Here is a 22,376-nt window from a genome sequence, read left to right on the forward strand (position 1 = left end):
GCGCGAGGCGGGGTCGGCGCGGGGGAGGGCGCGGCGCGCGAGGCCGAGGCGGCGCTGGCGCGCGCGCGCGGCGAGGCGGAGGCCACGCGCCGCGAGGCGGAGGCGGCCGTCGGCGCGGCCCGGGCCGAGGCGCAGGCCAGGGCGACGGAGGCGGCCGACCTCCGGCGCAGGGTGCAGGTGCGTGCTCTTGCGTGTGTATTTTTGGGTGGGAAAGAAGCGCTTGTAGTGCGGAGGGTGGAGGAAAGAGGGCTGTCACTACCTCACCGTGCATGGGAAGAGGCGGCATCTGCTGGGCAATGGGCGTCCGGGATGCCGGGGAGGTCTGGCTCTTGAGGCTGCCCCACAGTTCCTACTCCCTGTATGTGGCAGCACAAGGCAAAGTAGCTTCTGAGCCTTCACGACACATCAACCACCCCGGCTCGAGCTCCACCACCCTTTCAATCCCCAACCTCCAAACCCAGGAGCTGGAGGCGCAGGCGGCCGGCGCCGAGGCGGCGCTGCACGCCGAGCGCTCGCGCTCGGCCGCAGCCGCCGTGGCCGCCTCGCAGGCTCAGGCACATGCCTTTGCCTCGCCCATCCCCCCCTCCCCGCCGCCGGCTGCAGGAGGCGCGGGACGCTTTGCGGGCGCGCGCACCGTGCCCAGTACGCCCAGCGCGGTGGAGGTCAAGAAGATGACCAAGGTGGCGATGCAGCAGTGGCTGACGGACGCGGGGGAGGGCGCCACGGTGTACAGTCTGGGCCTGAAGAATGCCAAGAAGGCGGAATACGAGGCAGCGGTGCTGGACGTGCTGGGCAGCGTATGATCGAGAGGGTGCGAGAAGGCAGGATCATGCCCCTGGGCGGCCATGAATACAGGGAAGATTGGCGATTGTGCAGGGGCAACCTTTGTGTCGCGGGTCTGCACGACAGTGCACGCCTGTAACCTGAGGCCGACCACAGATTTATTCGGGCATTTCGTGACCCTTGTATGGTCGGATGTACGGCTGAAGGGGGTCGGGCTGTGTGTAGAGTATCTAGCACCACGTCCCTGGCCCGTCTTGAACCTCCTCACCCCAAGGTCTCAAAATCTCCAAGAATCGGGGGGACATTTCAAGCCATCTTCCTCGGTGGGGGACTTACAACAGAGACAAATTACAGAGGCGATCGAATCGGCGTGAATGCTCCGATCGATCTCCCAATTTTGCAGCTTTTTCTCGAACATAACCTCCTCGGTCGATAAGATACCGGGGTCCGTGGAAGCGCCTCCTCCGGGGCGGTCCTCGGCCCGACGACGAGCACGCAGGCTGCCGAGCTGTCACGACCCACGAAACGACAGGCGATTGGCAGCACTTCATACGTTTGCAATGATTTGCATGTTGATGCAGGGGCTAAAGGATACCATTCACGGACATGTGCCTACCTTACTATCCGTTGGGTCTCGTATCGTGGTTTCTTTTTCAAGCCGGCGACCCGAAGATCTGCCCTAGGGGATCTGTGGAGCCGCTGGAGCCGCTGCCCAGCGGAAGATATCACTTGTGGGGTAGGTCAAATGGCTGCATACATCCTCGGAACCCCCTTCATCACACTTGTGTGAGATATAATATTGATTCAACAGTTCTTGACGACAAGACACAATCATGGTCTGCGACAGATTCAAGACACCCGCAGGGGTCGATACCCATCCCGAAGGCATCCCTAACCTCAAGAAAGGTACACCATGCGCTATCGTGTTCCATTTTGTTCGCTCCAATACCATGCTTCGAGCCGGGACGGTGCTGTCGGCGGTACAGGATGTCGAACGCTTCGTCCTTCGGCTTCTCGCGTAATGGAGTTTTTGGCCCCCTCCCCTCGCCACAGGCACCCTTTTCACGGCCGCCATCCACATCTTCTGTGGAATCGTCGGTGAGAGCACAGTGCATGTGATACGCAGGATTGCATTCTGGTACGCATCGCTGTTATAAATCCAGAGGCGCTGCCTTGCCGCAGGTGCCGGCGTACTCGCACTCCCCCGCTCCCTCGGATGGCTGGGTTGGGTTGCAGGTCCCATCCTCATCATAGTCTTTTACCTTGTCTCTCTACTTTCCAGCTGGTGAGTTATGTTTCGGAGTGTGGGCTGGACTCGGCCCGTGTGTCGAGGCCCGCTGTCGAATCCGGAGCAGTGTAGGTCATTGATGGGGCCGCGGGGTGGGCAAGGGTTTCAACGACGCACCACCACCTGGGACCAACCTCCTTCCCCTCACTCCTGGCTCCTCTTCACCAGGCTCTTGGCCGACTGTTACGAAGTCGAGGGTGTAGAGAATGGACGTTACCATGACATCGTCAAGCACATCATGGTGAGCTGTCGGTGCTTTCATGGGAAAACAGGGAACTTCTCTATGTTCAGGGAAACACCACATGTGGCTAGACATGAGCGTCCATGCGTTGCATGACCTGCACTGAGATGGTGTCTCTGTCTATTCTGGCGTTACCCAATGGGACTGCCACCCATTCTTCAATGCATCTTTGCTTCATGATTGTGCAGGGGATTAGGTACGCTTACGGCGTGTCTGTCTTCCAGATGCTCAACATCGTGCTGATCGACATCGCTTACACCATCACCGCTGCCAAGGCCATGGTCACCCTGGCAAACACCGCCTGTGGCTGGCAGGGCATTGACTCTGGCGACTGCTTCAACACGGTGAGGATGCGCCACATGTGCTGGCATCTCGTCGGCTGTGCCTGACTGGTTGCTGCATGCATTGTATTGCAGCTCCTTGACACCAGCTGCATATCAGCGCATATATGTCTCTGGTGTTTGTCGGGGCTGTCTCCCCTGCCCAAACTTCTCCCAATCACCTCACACTCATGTAGTCCTGGATCATGACTGTCATCTTTGGGGCTGTCCAGATCGTATCCTCCCTCGTCCCCAACCTCGAGTCGGCCTGGTGGGTGTCCTTCATTGGCGTCATCACCTCCCTCTTCTACTCCTCCGTCGCGCTTGCTCTGGGCCTGAAGTCTGGTGAGGGGGATGCCTGAAGAAGGCTGTGGCTGTGATTGGGTCGTCACTTTGTGCATGATGACTCTGCCAGCGCATCATATGAAATCTGCATACGGGGATCTTACGACTTCTCCTCCACCTCTCCCCTCCTGGCAGCCTCCAACCGCCTCGGCACCGTTGGTGGTATCCCTGCCAACCATGTGAACAAGGCCTTTGAGATCCTGAATGCCCTGGGCGCCATCGGCTTTGCCTACTCCTTTTCCAGTATCCTGGTGGAGATTCAGGACACCCTGCGCCAGGCAAGCATCTATGGCTGGGTGTCCCCAAGCGCGGGGATGCGCAATGGGCTCTAATGCCGCATTAGTCATGCCCAAGACAGCGACCCTCTGAGCCCCCTGCCCTGCCCACCCTCTCTTTGTGCAGCCGCCCAAGGCAGCAAAGACCATGAGCAAGGCCACCAACGTCGCGGTCACTGCCTCTTTTGCGTGAGTCAAGGGGAGTGGAGAGGGAAAATCGCTGTCCTGGGCTTGCCACCTTAGAGTATGGCGAATTTTTCTCTTCAATCAAGGATCTCGTGCCCCGTGCTGGTGCAGCCTCGGTCTGGATGTGTGTGTTTATGCAAGCAGTGAACTCTTTGCGACCCTGAGGATGCGAGGACGCTCCCCTTCCTCCCTGCAGATTCTACTTTGTCGTAGCCATTGGCGGGTACGCCAGTCTTGGCAATGGTAGGTTTCCAGAACGTCTGGCTGGGTTGCTGAGGGTTCAGTTTGTGGCAGCCATTCACCATGCAGCACAAGCAAGCCCCAGGGCCTCTTTTGCACAGAGTGTCTGTCACCTCTGCCCACAACTCCACAGATGTTCCCTCCTACATTCTTGGTGGCCTCCAGGGTCCCGAATGGGTTATCTTCGTGGCCAACCTCTGTGAGTCTGCATACCTGTGGGCTGTTGCATGCTGCAGGATGAGGGGAGAGGGCGGGTGGGTCAGTCGTTCAGAAGAATAGCTTCTGCAGATTCTCCGAAAACGCTGCCACCCATCCACCCTCCACTTCCGCTCCTTGCCCTTTGACCTACCCCCCCCCCTCCCTCCGGCCCCCCGCCCCCACAGGCGTCCTGCTGCACATGTGGTCTGCCTACCAAATCTATGCCCACCCCATGTTTGACACCCTGGAGTCCCACGTCAAGGCCTTCAAGTGAGTGCCTGGCTGCAGGGCTGTGTGAAGACCTTGCAAGCTGTCTAGTTTTGACCAGGAGATCCTTATTCCACCCCCCTGCCACGTCCCCACCCATCGCCAGGCTCCGCCAGGCCAAGGCCAAGGGGGACGCCGAGCTCCCCGCTAAGGTGGAGGAGCTCAAGCGCATGTCGCTGGCGGCCAGACAGGGTTCCGCTGCTGGGACCAAGACCATGGACGCCACAGCCCCCGCCGCCCCGCCCGCCGCCACCCCCCTCCGCCGCCTGTCCCGTGTGTCGGCCATGGCGGGCGAGAAGTTGCAGCGCCTGTCCCAGAACGCGGCCATGTACCGCGTCAGCACCGGCTTCGCAGACACCTCGGTGCCCAGCAACGACGACCACTTTGTCCTGCCCTGGTGGCAGCGCCTGATCACGCGCGGCATCTACGTCGTGCTGACCACGCTCATCGCCGCCATCATGCCCTTCTTCGGGGCCATGGCTGGACTGGTGGGCGCGCTGGCCTTCTTCCCCCTCACCGTCTTCTTCCCCTTCCGCTGCTGGTGAGGGGGCTGGCCCATTGTTGCCAGGCAAAGGGAGTGTGGGGGGGTCATGGCATGGGATGGTGTGTACGCGCGCGTGTTGAGACAGGATGACCAGTTGACTTACCCTGTGCTGATCAATTCTCACTTTCCAGGTCTGTGCATGTTGATTGGATGCTGCCATGCCCTGGAAATCCATCACATGCCTGCCTTTCACGTTTCTTGGCCCCCTGCTGCGCCCACACACCTCTCTCCTCACCCCACCCACCGACAGGCGCACCGTGTACAAGCCCACTGGGTGGTTCAATTACATGCTGTACGTCATCGAGTTCGGCATGGCGCTGGTGTGCGTAGCTGCCACCATCGCCTCCTTCCGCAACATCATTGTCTCCTGGTCTACCTGTGAGTGGCTGGGGGGGGTGAGAGGGGTGTTTGGGCGCTTGAAGCTGCAACAAGGGAGGCTGCATGAGCGACCGTGTTCCACAGCCAGGGTGTCACCGGGTGGCCGTGCAGGGACCCATAGAATTGGTGCTGAAGCAGCGTCATGCTGCAATGCGTGGGGCGATGGTCGGCATGCAGCCATGCTGATTCCATGCATCGATGGCTCCTCTCTAGCATGCTGAAGTCTGCATCCCTCTTCTCAAAGCGTTTCATGGGCTCCTCCACATCCACCTCATGCAGTCAAAATCTTCGAGGGCGCCGGCACTCTGTAAGATCCTTCAGCTCAGGCGGAAGGACGCCGCCTGGTCATCCGGAAAACGACCCAAACCCAAGGGATGAAGCATCTCGCTTTACCATTTCCACGCCTTGTTAAACTTCAACGGCACTCTTTGATAAGTACACCCAAAATTTCTTCCTCGATGGACGTCAACTCTTCCCTCTGCCATGTTCTGTTTGCCACGTCGCATCATTCCCAAGACCGACCTGCATGAAGTGGTGCATACACACAGCACGCTGAGCCCAAATAAAAAGCCTTACCGAATCCCCTTTAGATAGATCTTCTCGGTGAGACGCATGGGCATACGAGCTGAGTGCTTCACAAACAAAGTAGCGATGCGGCTGCGGCTGAAGAGTTGGGGGGGGGGGGAGGGCGTGGTGGGGTGCAACCTGGGCCTGAAGAACGTCAAGATGACGGAGCACGAGCCTGCGGCGTTGGGGAGCGCATACCTGTGGGTGCGCGACGGGGAGCGATCGTGCCACCAGGCGCGACGGGGAGCGATCGTGCCACCAGGCGCGACGGGGAGCGATCGTGCCACCAGGCTGCTGTGGATGCAACGAGGATGGGTGGTGGTATATTGCGCATGCTCAAAATGGATTGTGAGTATGTCTGCAGGGTCATGCTTCGAACCAGAGATTGTCTCTCATGGGATTCCAGCCACATTTCCATCTAAATATACTGTGAATGGCATTCAAGAAGGGTTCAGGCGGTCTCCACCTGTCAGTAGTACGTCCTTGTCCCTCATGTCCTGGATCTGCGTCGGACATTGCATCGTGCTACCCCGAGATCCCTGGATGTCCCACGGCGAGATCCCGAAACTCACACACCCCGCAGGCCGTTTCAGAGAAGAAAAACAACCCCAAATGAGAAACCGGTATCATAATCAATATCCAGTCACAGTCCGCATCTTTTCCGCGATAACCAACTCCTCTATCCTCGAGGCACAGGGGTCGGTCGGAATGCCTCTTCCCCGGCGGTCGGTCGGCCCGACAGGCACCCAGACTGCCGACCAGTCAAGGGAATGGAGGCGGATAGAGACTGTCCTCGTACTCGGTTATTTTTAGGTGTCGAAGACTTTTGCAGGGGTGAAAGATACGGATACTGGACTGGAAACTCGTGTGTCCTCCCTTGGGTCTGGTATCGCGGTTTCTATTCTCCAGGTGGCTGACTCAAGACCGCAAGATATGTCTGATTTGAGAAGCCGCTGCTCCCAGGGAAGCTATGTCACACGACTGCAAACAATCACGAACTCCCTTGGTCGGGCCTGTGGCATACACAGCATCGAATATAAAGTCGTGGAGAGCAAGAGATAACCATGGTCTGCGATAGGTTCAAGTCGCCTACATGGTTGGATACCCACCCCGAAGGCATGCCGAACCTTAAAAAAAGGATAACTTCCGCTGCCGTGCTCGTTATTGCTCGCTTCAACACGGTGTGCGTAGCCGGCAGGTCGCCGTCCGGGGGACAGAACGTCGATAGCTTTCTTCTGCGGCTTCTCGTGGAGCACAGGTTGTGTCCCCTCCCCTCGCCACAGGCACCCTCTTCACGGCCGCCATACACATCTTCTGCGGTATCATCGGTGAGTGCAGTGCAATGGATATGGGAGTGGTGTCATATGTCACTCACCGCATTCCCAGCCTACCCGAATGTCAACCAACAGGCTGCTCGCCGACTGTTACGAGGTGGATGGCGTGGAGAACGGGCGGTATCATGACATCGTCAATCACATCATGGTGAGCCACCGTCCGCTTGCCTGTCGATGTGGGGACCGACCGCTCATGACATCTCGCACAGTGCTGCCCAGACAGAGTATTCCCTCCTGCAGTGTCCTCCTGGTCCTGGACACCGACTGATCCCCCCTTCCTTGCGATTCCCTGCCAGGGCAAGAAGTGGGCCTATGGGGTCTCCACCTTCCAGCTGCTCAACATCGTGCTGATTGACATTGCCTACACCATCACTGCCGGCAAGGCCATGGTCACCCTGGCAAACACGGCATGTGGCTGGCAGGGGATTGACGCCGACGCCTGCTTTGACAAGGCAAGTCTGACAGGACTCGTCGGCGGCTCTGTCACCGTGTCTTGCTGACTGCAGGCCGCCTTGGACCGAAGTGCCTTGCCGTCGACTGCACGTTGCCGCACGCTCCGGTGCAGCATCTGACTGGCCCCATCCCCTGCCCGTGACCATCCCAAAATCCCTGACCCCCATGCAGTCGTGGGCCATGACCGTCATCTTTGGAGGTGTGCAGATCGTGTCCTCCCAGGTGCCCAACCTGGAGTCGGCGTGGTGGGTGTCTGCCATCGGCACCCTGACCTCCCTCTTCTACGCGTCGGTGGCGCTGGTCCTGGGCCTGAAGAACGCGCATAACCGGCTGGGCTCCGTGGCCGGCATCCCCGCCACCCCCGTCAACAAGGCCTTCTCCGTGATGAGCTCCCTGGGCGCCATCGGGTTTGCCTACACCTTCTCCACCATCCTGGTCGAGATTCAAGACACCCTCAAGCAGCCGCCCAAGGCCTCCAAGACTATGGGCAAGGCCATCTCCATCTCCGTCACCGGCGCCGTCGTCTTCTACTTCTTGGTGGCCGTCGGCGGCTACGCCAGCTTGGGCGACGCCGTGCCGGCCTACATCCTGGGGGGCCTGGTCGGTCCCGAGTGGGTCATCTTCGCCGCCAACTTTGCCGTCCTGGGGCACATGTGGTCCGCCTACCAGATCTTCGCCCACCCCATGTTCGACACCCTGGAGTCTCACGTCAAGGCCTTCCAGTGAGTATCGGTGGGGTTGGGTGGGGAACGGCCCCTGCTCTCGGCAGCGTGCATGGGGCCTGTGGGTGGGGTCTCCTGTCCCCAGCCAGCATGTGCCCGCCTTCACCCCCTCAACACCCCCGCCCCGCCTCGGTCCTGCAGCCTGCGCCGTGCCAAGGCCCACGGCGACACCGAGCTCCCGGCCCGCATGGAGGAGCTGAAGCGGGCCTCCATGGCCGCCAAGACCGCCCCCCTCGATGCCAAGGCCGCCGACCTTGACGCCAAGGCACCCAGCGCCGCCCCCGCCGGCGGCGAGCCCCAGCTGCGCCGCCTGTCCCGTGTTTCCGCCATGTCCACGGCCGCCTCCCAGGGGCTGCAGCGCCTGTCCCAGAGCGCCGCCATGTACCGCGTCAGCACCGGATTTGTCAACGAGACCGTGCCCTCCAACGAGGAGCACTTCCTGCTCCCCATCTGGCAACGCATCCTCACGCGCACCTTCTACGTCTGCTTCACCACCATCATCGCCGTGGTCATGCCCTTCTTTGGCTCCATGGCGGGGCTGGTGGGAGCGCTAGCCTTCTTCCCCCTGACCATCTTCTTCCCCATTGAGTGCTGGTGAGTAGAGAGGAAGGGTGGCGAGGGAACGGGGTGTGGTCAGGGGGCATGGCCTCCCAACAGCTTGCCTCCAAGCCACGAGGAGGGACCGCTGGGTATGGAATCCAGGGCCGATCCAGGGCCCTGTGTGCTCGGGCTGTGTGGAAGAGCCCGCCAACAATGCAGTGTTGCCCGCGTCAAGGTGCTGTGGGAGCCTGTCTCCTCGACCCCTCCCACCGAGCCAGGCCCTGACGCCCCCTTCCCCTTGTATCCCCAGGCGCAAGGTGTACAAGCCGCGTGGCTTCTTCAACGGCCTGCTGTACTCCATCGAGGCCTTCATGTTTGTCGTCTGCATCCTGTCCACCGTGTCCTCCATGCGCAACATCATCAACTCCTGGAGCACATTCAAGATCTTTGGCGCCACCGTCGGCCTGCACTGAACACCCAGAAACCCGACGGGTTCCACCCCCCCCCAACCCCAACTCCGGAAGAACGACACTCCCAGGGCCACCCCCTCTCCCCCCCTGCCCCGCGGCTGTGGAGCCATGCCTGCCCAAGCAACACTGCTCTGTTGAACCAGCACTGCCTATCCCCCTCATTGCCCATGCCGCACAAGGCCGTTCACTTCCCGGCAGCCTGCAAGAAACACCCATGGCGGCCACAAAACCTTGGACGAGGAGGCGCCAGCTCCACTTGTTTGGGAGCGGCCTTGGTGTGGCCGGCGGACCCCATGAAGGCATCACCTGCACCTGTCTGCCAGCTGGAGCTATGATTCCCTACCGCTGGTGTCTCTATCCTCCTTGCACCAACCCAACGTTTTTCCCCAAGATTCTACCATTCATGCCTGGAAATCATTTTTCCTTGCCCTGTTCCCTGTAGCCAAGTCTGGCGACAGTCGGTCTCCATGTGACTGGCAAGGCTCTGCCCTGGCGCCCCTGCGTTTAGACACCCCTTGGGTTGCCTGCCTTGAAAATGAGCAACTCAGAGGAGGTCTTAGTGCGTACCAGAGTACCACCAAGTATCGACAGGCGGACACTAAGATTGATGGGTGACCCAACAGCTACCAATGTGGGCCCACTTGTGTTGGTGCCGACGAGACACCAGCCATGGAGCACTTCACAGGCCTACGTGGTGATGCCAGTGCCTGCGTCCTCTCCATAATACGTGCTCGATGTAATCAGAAAAAGGGGACTGGCCTCACATCGTTACAACGTCGGTCTTTGCAACGATTTCACAGCGGGAGCGCCCCGGATAAACCCTAAAGAAACATGTTGAATACGGCGGGAAACCGGAACCTGGCACGAAACTGGACCACTAAAGGGTTAGCTGCCTCTCTAGGATGGTCATGCGGTACGCTGGATCTTCGCAGGAGTATTTCGAGGTGTTCCACAATCCACGGGGGTCCGGAGACACTGAGCGACGGCACTGAGCGACGATTGGCTGCAGTGCATAGTAAGGACGAGCTATGGGCCTATTGAAGTACCCTTGGGTCTGAATACCCGAGGCGTGGGCAGCTTCATGACCAAATTATACACCTGTTGGGAACTGAAGATCGGTGTTCCGGTATCGCGCGGAAAGGCAAACCCCGTCTGACTCCATTGGCAGACACCATCACGGGAGATTTGCCAATTGCGCAGGACCACGAGTAGATCTTCGAACATTGCACAGCTTGCAGCTTCCCAAACGCCCCTCGCTGAGTGTTTATCATGCAAGTGGAACGCAACATTTGATTGTAGAGTCCAACTTTCTCCATACCCTAGCCAGGACTGGCTAGGGCATTGGGGCGCGCACCCGGAGCAGTAGGTGCCGCGGGAAGCGAACCTATCCTTAAGGGGCCGCGCGTTCCGAGACCCGATAAATTGCTACAACCCTGGTCCCGATATCAGAACTTCACTTTTCTACGGCGGTTTCTGGTGAATAATTGTCTTGCAAAGGCTCACGGGCCTGGCTCAGTATGTTTGAGAACCAACGCACCGCCGCTTTGGTGGACGCCAACCCCAATGGCATCCCCAACTTAAAGAAGGGTAAGGCGTTACAAGATATACCCACTCAAAGTCACACACATTATAGGGTCGTTCAGGACACTGTTTGCCAGTGCGGTGCTGCTGGACGCATGGGGCCCGGGTACTTCGTGCCGTAAAAACAGCGGAGATTACCCGTTCCCATCGCGCACCCCTCTGCGCAGGCACGCTCTTCACAGGATCCATCCACATCTTCTGCGGTATCGTCGGTGAGTGAGCGTCGCCCCTCGCATGTCTCGTTCCGGTTGTTGTCACCGCACCAGGCCCAGGAGGCTCATCTGGTCCACCCCGGTCGCGCAGGTGCCGGTGTGCTCGCCCTCCCCCAGTCCCTGGGCTGGCTGGGATGGGTCGCGGGTCCCCTACTGCTCATCACGTTCTACATCACGTCTCTCATCTCCTCATGGTGCGTTTCGGAGTGGGTCGGGGCGTCCCTAGGGTTGTCCGACGGTGACGGGGGCACGCGGGCCCGCGGCCTGTCCCCGCCTGTTCGGGGGTCTCTCGCAATCACACCCACCTCGCCCACGCTTGCCACCAGGCTGCTCGCCGACTGCTACGAGGTAGATGGCGTGGAGAACGGGCGTTATCATGACATCGTGAAGCACATCCTGGTGAGCAGGACCCACCTCACCGATCCTCGTGGGGATGTGGCCGGGCACCATGCATAAGGACCCAGGGACCTTTATATACCTCTTTCCCCCACGCGCTCAAACCTGCAGGGCCTGAAGTGGGCGTATGTGGTGTCCACTTTCCAGCTGGTGAACATCTTCCTGATCGACATCGCCTACACGATTACCGCCGGCAAGGCCATGTCCACTCTGGCCCTGACTGCGTGCGGCTGGCAGGGCATCGCCGAGGGCGACTGCTTTGACACAGTGCGTCTGGCCTGGAACGATGGGGTGCCTGAAGGCATCGTCGGGACCCCGGGAAGCAGCAGGGTAGTTTTGCGTGAATGGCCTCAGAACATTGCGCGCCCCCTTGGCCACTCATGGAAGTGCTAAGACCCTGGCTCACCGCATCCACTCACCCTCCCCTCCTCTTCTGCAGACCTGGGCCATGACCGTCATCTTTGGAGGTGTGCAGATCGTTTCCTCCCAGGTGCCCAACCTGGAGTCGGCCTGGTGGGTGTCCTTCATCGGCGTGCTCACCTCCCTCTTCTACGCCTCGGTGGCACTGGTCCTGGGCATGATCCACGGTGAGGCCCCTGGGGCCGCATGGGCGACACGGATCTGGTTGGTGGGGGCTTGGGTGATGTCTGTATCCCTCGAGCACAAGTCATCATGGGGAGAACGGCCTGACTCCAGCAGCTCCAAGACACGAGAAGATCTGCTGGGCTGTCCTTGCACAATGTCTCTAGATTGCACTCCGTGACCATCTTCCCTCCCCATCCAAATTTGCGTAGCCAAGAACCACCTCGGGTCTGTGGGTGGTCTGTCGGCCAGCCCCATCAACAAGGCGTTCAACGTGATGGGCTCCTTGGGTGCAATTGGGTTTGCCTACTCCTTCTCCACCATCCTGGTCGAGATTCAAGACACCCTCAAGCAGCCGCCCAAGGCCTCCAAGACCATGAGCAATGCCATCACCATCTCCGTCACCGGCTCCTTCCTCTTCTACTTCCTGGTGGCCATTGGCGGCTACGCCAGCTTGGGCGAGGGTGAGCAAAGGAATACGGTGCATGGTTCAGCGTGGGGGGCCTGGGATGCTCCCCCAAATCGCACCAGCGACGTCCTGCCGTGCAGAGTTCTGAGTTACGATGGCCTGGTCTGCATCCTACCCCCCACCCCACCCCACCCCCCCCCGCCCCCGCAGACGTGCCTGGGTACATCCTTGCTGGTCTCCCGGGTCCTCAGTGGGTCATTTTTGTCTCCAACCTCTGTGAGTTTCACAGGGTGTGCTCCTTGGGATCCTGTGCCGGCCCAAGTGGGCGAGATGAAGAATCTGTTGCGGTCTTGTACCACCCGCTGCGAAGCACCTCTGCGTCCCTGTTCATCCCTCTTGTTCGCCCTGGCTTGTGCGTCATCTCACATCGCCGGTTCCCTCTGCAGGCGTCCTGCTGCACATGTGGTCCGCCTACCAGATCTTTGCCCACCCCATGTTCGACACCCTGGAGTCACATGTCAAGGCCTTCATGTGAGCCTGTCTGCATGGGGGGGGGGGGTGGTTCTCATGCAGTCGCCTGGTTTTGGGTGTGCGTTTCTGCAAAGCTCGAATGCCACACTAGGGCTGCCCCTCTCGCATCCGCTCATCAGACATTCCCCGACCACCTCCACAGGCTGCGCCGTGCCAAGGCCCGCGGCGACACCGAGCTCCCCGCCCGCGTGGAGGAGCTGAAGCGCGCCTCCATGGCCGCCAAGACCAACACCGCTGATGCCAAGGCCACGCCAATGGACGCCAAGCCCCCGGGGGCCGGCGCCGAGGGCCAGCCGCAGCTGCGTCGCCTGTCCCGTGTTTCCGCCATGTCCACGGCCGCCTCCCAGGGGCTGCAGCGCCTGTCCCAGAACGCCGCCATGTACCGCGTCAGCACCGGATTCGTCAACGAGACCGTGCCCTCCAACGAGGAGCACTTCCTGCTCCCCATCTGGCAGCGCGTCATCATTCGCTCCTGCTACGTTGTGGTCACCACCATCATCGCCGTGGTCATGCCCTTCTTCGGCCAGATGGCCGGGCTGGTGGGCGCGCTGGCCTTCTTCCCCCTGACCATCTTCTTCCCCATCGAGTGCTGGTGAGCGGGCTGCGGCCAGGTGGGGGCAGTATCTTTCCTTTCCTTGTCAAGGGTCTTCATATGAGGTGTAAAGCGCCGTGACCTACCTGCGAACGTCGCCCGACCATCGCCTGCACAAGTCGCCCACAAAATAAACACCCCCTTTTTCGCCAGGCGCCGCGTGTACAAGCCCAAGGGCTGGTTCAACATCATGCTGGCCAGCATAGAGGTTTTCATGGGCCTGGTGTCCATCGCTGCCACCATCGCCTCCGTGCGCAACATCATCAACTCCTGGGGCTCATGTCAGTGGGGGAAAGGGGGGAAGTCGGGGAAGGCATGGGAGAGGGGGGGGGGGGGGTTGGTTTACGGCCGATGTATCCCCAGCACAATGTGGCTCTGTTTCATGAGCTGCAGGTGTGATGCGCTCTTCACACTTGCCTGTCCTTTGCACTCGTCCTCAGGCTCCATCGCTCATCCTGCCCCCTCCCCACCCAAACACTGCAGTCAAGATTTTCGGTTCCACCGGCGGAATCCACTGAACCCAACTCACATCAAACTTAACCCTGCTTGCGCACACGCCCCCCACTGGCCCTGTACACCCTCCCGCTCTGCCTGCCCCCTGCGCCTGGCTGCGTCTGGACTTGGTAGAGCTGCGGCCGCGCGGGGATCTCGCAATGATCCTGGGGGCCCCCCGACCCCAAACACTTGAAGCTGCCCATGAAGCTGCCTGACGGCCCCCAGTGCCTGGTGCCTGGCACCCGGTGAGCGCCCACCAAGAAGCCAAAGCTCGAACGTGTGGTCCTACGATGTGAAGCGTTTGCTGCCAATTTTCTGGCGATTGTGATGTAGAGATACCTTGCTGATGTCAAGAATCAGGGAAGGGCAGTTCAAAGCAAGCGAATTGCTCCTTGATCCAGCTGGACGGTTGGCGCCACAGTCCAGAACATGTGTGGGAGCTGGCCTGGCTGGAGGGGGAAATTGAACTGTAGATGGGGCGCAATGGATCCAAGACCCGGCATGCAGCCTTGTGTTGTCAGCTTACCACGCACCGCATTCGTCTTGTTGAACCTTCTACAGCGGCCTGCATCTGAGTCCAAGGTATTATCAGACATCACGTGCACCAATGCTGCATCCTCAGATGCAGCATTGGTGGTGAAAGGGTGGAAATGAGGAGCACTGCGGTTGCATAATGGCGGCTGATGAGCTTGCCGTGCATACCCTTACGGTAATCCACCCTCAGAAAGAGCATGATGACCCGGCAAGACGGTGGGAAGTCAACTTGGATGTGTTGGCAATTATTAACCATAAAACAGGCTCCAAAGCCGTGGCGGGTCATCTTCAATACTGGCAACCCCTGCAGGGGTTGTCCTTGCTGAGCTTCATGCCATCATGTTTGCAGTGATACAATGTCGCAACCCAGAGTCTGATGCGCTGTCATGTGGTGTCCAGGCTCATCCCCCTTTGGTGATTACTCCTGAGCTTGTGTGTTTTCGGATAATTGAAGAGGTAGTGCCTTCTGACAGAGTGCTGATCCATTGAGACATAGTCAGGAGCAAGTTTGGAAAGCACCGTGGGATGCCCAGTGCAGCAGCCCGGCCGACGCCAGTTCTGTGGGATTTCTGAGGGCTTCCCTTGCATGGGCATTCATCAGCTAGAAAGAAGGTGGCGCGCATCGTCGTGAGCGCAAACCGGGCTACTACGCTTCTGTATCGCGACATCATCGGACTCTCGCAATCCCTGGAGAGCGTCGTGCATGTGGGGGATCTTCCCTGCACACGAAATATGTATGATCGCTGTGACTGAGGTCGCCTGTGCTGGGCCGGCGGTCAAGTGATCGAAGCCCGCCGCGCCTGGAGCGGGCTGCCATGGGGATGGACATCGTGCAACAACTGCCTCAGCTGGAGGCGCTTTGCTTGCAACTTTACACAGCACAGGTAATTGCTCGATGAGGTCGGTGGGTCCTGCAGGGCAAGGGCCTGAGGGGAGTGCTGCTCACCTGCCCATCGGCCATCACCACTTCCCCTCACATCGCAGAACCCTCAGGACCGATTGCACGCTGAGCAATCGCTCCGCGTCTTCACCACCTCTACAGACTATGTTCCCCACTGCAAGGCGAGTCCTGCCTGTGTAGATGGGCAGAACATGCCTTGGTTTCCATTAGAGCCTGACGAAGGGTTTGAGGGCGGTGGGAAGCGTGCATGGCTTGGACGTAGACCTTGTCGCATGCATGCAATATCGCAGGGACCTACGCTGCACACCTGTTCACCTGCATAGCGAGCCAGCCTCGGCCCAGGCATGCACGCGAGTAAACTCGACTCATCCTCCCACCCCGATGCGACAGACCATCCTGGACGTCTCCAGCTCCCCATATGCCCAACTGCTGGCAGCGAGCAGCCTGCTCAAGGTCGTCACTGAATTCACGCTCTCGTGAGTCTGGGTGCCGGTGCCACGGGGCGAGGCGGGGGAGGGTCGGGACCCTGCATGGGCAGCCTGCTTCCTCAAACCACGAAATGTGCGGCTGGTGCATTTTGCCGTGCACCCCTGCCCCGCATGCATGCCACGAAAAGGGCAGCGCTCCGCCCACCCTCCCACGCACCGCCTGCCGGCTCCCGCCCCCACACCTCGCAGGAATCAGGTGAAGCTGGACATGCGGACCTATTTCCTGCAGTACCTGAACGGGCGGGGCCCGACCCTGGAGCCCTATGTGGTGGCGGTCCTGGTCCAGCTCATTTGCCGCATGACAAAGCTGGGCTGGTTCGAGGACAGCGCATACCGCAGCATCGTGGAGGACGCCGGCGCCTTCCTGGAGCCGCGCTCCAATGTAAGCCGGGGGTTGTGCAGGAGGGGGTCGTCATTGGGACTGGCAGTTCTTGTAGTGGGGCAAAAGGGGTGCCAGAAGCAGTCCCTGCACTGACCCTGAGCTCTACGCTGGCATGCGGGGAGTGAAGCCAGCTCTACCTCCTGGCTTCCCATTCCCGGCTCCCATGATGCTGTCGCTCCATGCCCCCACACCCATTCACCACCTGCACCCTGCTTCCTCACGCAGGACGGCTCACTCGCCCACTACATGCTGGGCCTGCGCCTGCTCAACGCCATGGTGCTGGAGGCCAACAGCCCCACGCCCCACCGCACGCTGACTCAGCACCGAAAGGTGGCAGTCGGCTTCCGGGACGCCGCGCTGTACAAGGTGAGGCTACGGCAGGCGATGCGAACGAGGGGGTGGTGGTGAGGGATTGAAGTCGGTGTGCCAGTCCCTGTGCACAGGTTGCAGGCATCTCTTTGGCAAGCGGGTGCCGGCACGATCGATCCGGCCACGCATGCACCGCGCCCAGCAGCCCTTCCAGGTTGCGCCTGTTGTTGGTGGACTATCTTCCAAGATAACGTGCCAGGGGGGCGACCCTTTCCACCATCCATGCCCCTGGTTGCACCCCCCCTCCCCTTCGCCCCTCTTCCCTGCAACAGATCCTGCAGCTGGCGCTGGGCGCGCTGCAACGGCTGCCCGGCATGCGTGCCGACAACGCGCTGCTGGAGCAGGCGCTGCGACTGCTGGTGGCCACGCTGTCCTTCGACTTTGTGGGCACCTGCCTGGATGAGTCGGCGGAGGACCTGGGCACCATCCAGATCCCCACCGCCTGGCGCCCGGCCGTCGAGGACGCGGGCACGCTGCAGCTGCTCTGGGGCTACTACGCGGGCAACGAGCCGCCACTGAGCAGCCTGGCGCTGGAGAGCCTGGTGAGCGGCGGCATGGGGGGCAACGGGGAGGGGGGATTTGGGGGAGAGAACGCCCCCAGACCATGCTTTACAGGCAGCAACCTCTTCCCCCGGGGCCGCGTCGCCCACAATTACCCGTAGAACCTCCTTGGCTTTTTCAGAATTTGCCTCCTTCACCCCTGCCTCACCCAACATAACCCCCCAAGGTGCGCCTGGCCTCGGTGCGGCGCTCCCTGTTCTCCAGCGACGCGGTGCGCTCCGCTTTCCTCGCGCGCCTGGTGGAGGGCTCGCGCGACGTGCTGCGGGACAGGCGCGGGCTGCACCACCATGCCAACTACCACGAGTTCTGCCGCCTGCTGGGGCGGCTGAAGACCAACTACCAGCTGGGCGAGCTGGTGGCCCTGGCGCCCTACCCCGAGTGGATTGGACTGGTGGCCGACTTCACCATCAACAGCCTCACCTCCTGGCAGTGGGCCTCGGGGTCGGTGTTCTACCTCCTCGGGCTCTGGTGAGCGGAGGACAGGAGGGTTGGGGGGGGGGGATAAGTCAGAATGGGGAAGGAGAGGGGGGCGCGGGGAGGGAAGACAGGGCCTGGAGCCAGGTTCTCGTGAGGGGCCCTTTCACTGGATTGCATGGCGAGATCCCTGTAGACCTGGGTCAGGGCGCAACAAGCCGGCCATGGCTGGATGGGTTCTGGCGGGCACTGACTGCCTTACCCATACACGTGCTGGGATGGGAGGACATGTGCATCAGTGACGCAACGATGTTTCTATGCCGATCATCCCTCCCATTCCTCACACTTCCTCTCAGGTCGCGGCTGGTGAGCAGCATGCCATACCTCAAGGGCGAGGCGCCGTCCCTCCTAGATCTTTATGTCCCAAAGATATCCAGGGCCTTCCTCACCTCCAGGTGTGGAGCGTTAGCGCGGTGGGGAGAGAAGAGGAGGGGGAATTGTGTGGGGTAGCGGCCTTGGAATAAAGAGAACATGGCTGGGACCTAGCAGATCAGGTCGCTAAGCGTCCTGGTTTGGTGTCTCACAAGTAGCTGCGCTTGTATCCATTCTCACACACACACACCCATTCCTACCACCTCCTGGCCCCCTGTCCTTGCCCATGCAGGCTGGAGTCGGTGAGGACTGTCGTGCAAGACGGGCTGACGGACGACCCCCTCGACTCCGAGGAGCAGCTGCAGGTGGTGTGGGTGGTGGGCTGGGCGCCTGGGCGGCGGGGGCGGGGTGCTCTGGGCGATCTCTTCACGGACATTGAATGCAGCCCTCTTGCCTTCACATGCCTCCCTCACTCTCCCCCCCTTCACCCCTGTGGGTCCCTCCCCTCCACACCCCTCCAGGACCAGCTGGACTCGCTGCCGTACCTCTTCCGCTTCCAGTACGAGAAGATGGCCGAGGCGCTGACGTGCGCGGCGGACCCGCTGATCGCGGCCTACGCGTCCCGCGGCGCGGGCGGCGCCGTCGCCGGCGGCGCCGCCTCCTCCTCCTCCCCCCCGCGCGACGCGGCGGTGCTGGAGGGCCAGCTCACCTGGATCGTGTACATGGTGGGCGCGGTGGTGCGTGGCCGGGCCTCCGCCTCCGGCGCCGACGCGCAGGAGGCGGTGGACGGCGACCTCGCAGCACGCGTCTTCGGCGTCCTGCGCGCGGCGGAGGGCCCCGGGCACGCGGCGCGCGCGGGCGCGGCCTCGCGCCGTCGGCTGGAGCTGGCCCTGCTCTCCTTCCTCCAGTCCTTCCGCAAGGTGTACATTGGCGAGGCGGTGATGCACAGCAGCAAGGTGTACGTCCGCCTGGGCGAGAGCGTGGGCCTGGCAGACCACGCCGCGGTCATGAACGTCATCCTGGCCAAGATGGCCTCCAACCTCAAGGTCTACTGCGGCGCGGAGGAGGTCATCTCCGCCACCCTGGAGCTCTTCAAGGTGTGTGTGGGAGGAGTTGTATGTGGGGGATTTCTGGGGGCGAATGCATGTGCTGGGTGTGTTGTCGGATGGATGGCATGGCAGTGCCATATTGGGTGGTGGGACGGTGTCTTGGCCGCGCCCCTCCGTGTGTCCTGGGAGGAATACCTGCGAAGTGAAACTACAGGCCAAGTGCCACAACAACCAACCCCATGCTTGGGTCCTGACGCGCCGCCACCCTCCACACAGGACCTGGCATCGGGGTACATGAGCGGCAAGCTGCTCATCAAGCTGGAGGCCATCAGCTACCTGCTCACACACCACACCGCAGGTGAGGTTATCGGTGGGAGGGGTAGCATGGTTGCTTGCAGATGCCAGAGCGGCAGGCGGAGGGTGTGCGCGCGGTGGCTGGGATGCCGAATGGGCATTCAAGCCTGTGTGCATTCGATGCCACCCACAAGGTACCAGGCTCGGGGAGTCGGGCTCTCCCCGGACAGCCACTGACGCTCCCCCTTCCTCCCACCCCAATCCCCCAGAGTACTTTCCTTTCCTGGCGGGGCAGGCAAACCTGCGGGCGCGGACCACCTTTTACTCGACACTCGCGCGGCTCCTGTTCATGGATGACACGCCGGATCGCTTCAAGGCCTTTGTGGCGCCCATGCAGCAGGTGTGGAGGGCTTGAGAGGGGAGGTTACGGGAGGGTGTGATGACTTGGGTTGGGGTCCTCGAGCTCGGCGATGCATCAGGGTGGTCGACATGGACGCCCACACGGAGGAAAACCCCTCCCTCTCACCAAAGGCGCGCCTCCCCACCCTGGCCCCAACCCAACCCACCCCCGTCCCCAGGTGTTTGACTCCCTGGCGACGGCGAGCCGCAGCGCGGGCAGCCCCGCCGCGCTGCGCGCCTCGGTTTCCAACGAGACCGTGGCCGGTCTCTTCAGGGACCTGCGCGGGGTGGCCGCCGCCACGAGCACGCGCCGGACCTACGGTAGGAAGGCTGTTGGGATGAAGGTCGAATGCTGCCCGGCTGTGGCGCTGCGGGTGTTGTGGCGCACTTGAAGCCGGGGAATTCAAGGCGGTGGTGCAAGAGCTCCGGGTGGATGCTGGGGCCAGGCTGGGGCCTGTGCAGCAGGGTTCTGGCCCAGCATCCGAGTACCTCCGAGGGATGCTGGTGCGGCAGGTGCTAGCGCATGATGTATAGCTGGCACCCCACGCCAAGCCTTCTCCAATAACCCCCCCTCCATTTTTGCCTCCTTCCCAACGCGCAGGCATGCTCTTTGACTGGCTCTACCCTGCCAACTTCCCCGTCATCCTGGCCTGCCTGGAGGCCTGGTCCGGCGACCCGGTGGTCACCACCCCCCTCCTCAAGTTCGTGAACGAGTTTGTGCTCAACAAGTCGCAGCGCCTCATCTTCGACTCCTCCTCCCCCAACGGCATCCTGCTCTTCCGCGAGGTCTCCAAGGTCGGGGAAGGGGAGGCCGCGCGGATGAGGGGGGGTGGGGAGGGGCGGATGGATCTTTTAAAGGGAGCGTGTGTGTCGGGTGGTGACGCCCATAACCTTGCTCCCTCGAGCCTTGTACAACAAGTCCGATTGCCCAGCAGATGCAACTCCGCATTAATGCCTCCATAATGCCAGACCTTCATACGGAATTCCCATTCTCCCCACCAACCCAGGTCCTGGTGACATATGGCAACCAGGTGCTGTCGGCGCCGCGGCCTGCAGACGTGTACGGCGGGCTGTACAAGGGCTCCTGGATCTGCCTGTCAATCCTCAGCCGCGCGCTGGGCGGCAGCTACGTCAACTTTGGCGTGTTTGAGCTGTATGGCGACCCCGCGCTCAACGATGCGCTGGACATGGCGGTGCGCCTGGCGCTGAACATCCCGCTGGCCGACATCCTGGCCTACCGCAAGGTGTGGGGGGTTGAGGGTGGTGGTGGGGAGAAAGAGGCGTTTGGGTCGGTGTAGCAAGTCCCCCTGTAGCTGCAGGGTCTGACGGGCCAGGGGATGTGCTGAGCTGGGGCCTCTGAGGCAGGGTCCAGCTCCGGTCGAACGGTACTCTAAACCAGGGAACCCAGGGGTCTCGGCTTGCTTGGCGTTACTGAGGCCCTGCCCAGCCGTGAGACAGCATAGGATCACACGCAGCTGTTCACATGGCTGCCCGTCAGAGCCTCACAACGTTGCTCCACCCAGTCCTGCCCCACCCAGCCTCCACACACACCTTCACCTCCCCATGCCGTCCCCCCTCCCCCAACCACCAGGTGTGCAAGGCCTACTTTGCGCTGGTGGACATGCTGTGCGCGAGCCACGTGCCGCTGCTGGCAGCACGCGACACGCCCACCTTTGTCTTCCTGCTGTCCAGCCTGGACGCGGGGCTGAAGAGCCTGGACGTGGCCGTATCCAGCCAGTGCGCCGCGGCCATCGACAACCTGGCCGGCTACTACTTCCTGCACATGCCCGGCGGGCACAGCCCCAATGCCGCGGCGCGGGCCATCTCGGAGCACGTGCGGCAGCGCCCCGACCTCTTCCCCCAGCTGCTCACCACCCTGTTCGAGATCGTCATGTTCGAGGACTGCTCCAACATGTGGTCCCTGTCACGGCCCATGCTCAGCCTCATCCTCGTCAGCGAACAGGTGCTGAGAAGGGGTGGGGTGGAGTTGGGGGGTCGGGGCCAAGGGGATTTGGGAAGATAACAAATGGGGGAGAGGGTTGGTGGTATGGGGCGTCGAAGGCTCTCAGGGTTCCGTGCGCTGTGGCGGCTGGGACTCGCAGGGACGCTGCGTTTGGTCACGTCCGCCGAGGGCGTCGTAAAGGCGCCTGCTCAAGTGTCGGGCGGAGTGCCTGGTTCGATCGGCCTCAAACCTGTCACCCCTGCTTGAGCTGGACTCCTCGCTGATGGCATCAACCAGCTCCAGCATCAACCTACTCACCAATATACTCCCCACCCAACCATCAATCCTCCCCACACAGGTTTACGAGCATGTGACCAAGCGCGTGGCGGCCAGCCAGCCCCCCGAGCGGCAGAGCCACCTGGCGGCGTGCCTGGAGCGGGTGATGGCGGGCGTGACGCGGTCTCTGGAGCCCAAGAACCGCGACAAGTTCACGCAGAACTTCACCATCGCGCGGCACGACTACCGCGCCAGGACATGATTGCGGGCGGGCCGGCGACGGGGCCTCCTGCGTGTGTCGAGTCGCACACTGGCGCCGACAGCGTGCGTCTCGTTGGGCAGTGTGTCTTTTTTAGGCAGCTGCCATTCCCCAGGGATGTTGCAGGACACACCCGGCATGCCCCTGCGTGCTGCCCCGGATCAAGGGGATCGCAAGCTCCAAACTG

At 61.4% G+C, this 22,376-nt stretch overlaps 4 protein-coding genes across 4 annotated transcripts in view; all 4 read left to right on the forward strand.

The window, feature by feature from the left end:
• F751_2942 (Interferon-induced guanylate-binding protein 1) overlaps positions 1-803 on the forward strand; it is a gene marked incomplete at both ends in the record, with an annotated part of 4,019 nt that extends 3,216 nt beyond the window's left edge. Inside the window, one exon of the mRNA XM_011397314.1 lies at positions 462-803. Coding sequence (XP_011395616.1) covers positions 462-803 — 342 coding nt within the window. The remainder of the gene's footprint in view (positions 1-461) is intronic.
• Positions 804-2,488: 1,685 nt separating this feature from the next.
• Positions 2,489-9,154, forward strand: F751_2943 (Amino acid permease 2; the record flags this gene model as incomplete). Its single annotated transcript, XM_011397315.1, has 15 exons — positions 2,489-2,656; positions 2,830-2,977; positions 3,113-3,273; positions 3,380-3,441; positions 3,635-3,681; positions 4,062-4,146; positions 4,250-4,295; positions 4,443-4,684; positions 4,938-5,082; positions 5,660-5,856; positions 7,042-7,114; positions 7,263-7,436; positions 7,591-8,141; positions 8,283-8,735; positions 8,992-9,154. 15 exons carry the CDS (start codon positions 2,489-2,491, stop codon positions 9,152-9,154), a joined length of 2,715 nt encoding a protein of 904 aa, XP_011395617.1.
• Positions 9,155-10,668: 1,514 nt separating this feature from the next.
• Positions 10,669-13,972, forward strand: F751_2944 (Amino acid permease 4; the record flags this gene model as incomplete). Its single annotated transcript, XM_011397316.1, has 11 exons — positions 10,669-10,738; positions 10,900-10,944; positions 11,036-11,138; positions 11,271-11,343; positions 11,452-11,607; positions 11,780-11,927; positions 12,135-12,386; positions 12,778-12,862; positions 13,005-13,454; positions 13,608-13,735; positions 13,938-13,972. The coding sequence occupies 11 exons, from the start codon at positions 10,669-10,671 to the stop codon at positions 13,970-13,972; spliced, it is 1,545 nt and encodes a 514-aa protein (XP_011395618.1).
• A 1,332-nt stretch (positions 13,973-15,304) lies between these two features.
• On the forward strand, positions 15,305-22,192 carry F751_2945 (Exportin-7; the record flags this gene model as incomplete). The annotated part of the gene is made up of 17 exons (XM_011397317.1): positions 15,305-15,367; positions 15,775-15,860; positions 16,062-16,254; positions 16,480-16,620; positions 16,896-17,165; positions 17,351-17,652; positions 17,955-18,053; positions 18,263-18,335; positions 18,492-18,785; positions 18,879-19,067; positions 19,296-19,377; positions 19,583-19,713; positions 19,892-20,033; positions 20,314-20,507; positions 20,720-20,956; positions 21,304-21,675; positions 22,013-22,192. The coding sequence occupies 17 exons, from the start codon at positions 15,305-15,307 to the stop codon at positions 22,190-22,192; spliced, it is 3,048 nt and encodes a 1,015-aa protein (XP_011395619.1).
• Positions 22,193-22,376: the final 184 nt, after the last annotated feature.

This window comes from Auxenochlorella protothecoides, assembly GCF_000733215.1.
Source record: "Auxenochlorella protothecoides strain 0710 unplaced genomic scaffold scaffold31, whole genome shotgun sequence".
NCBI classification, from domain to species: domain Eukaryota; kingdom Viridiplantae; phylum Chlorophyta; class Trebouxiophyceae; order Chlorellales; family Chlorellaceae; genus Auxenochlorella; species Auxenochlorella protothecoides.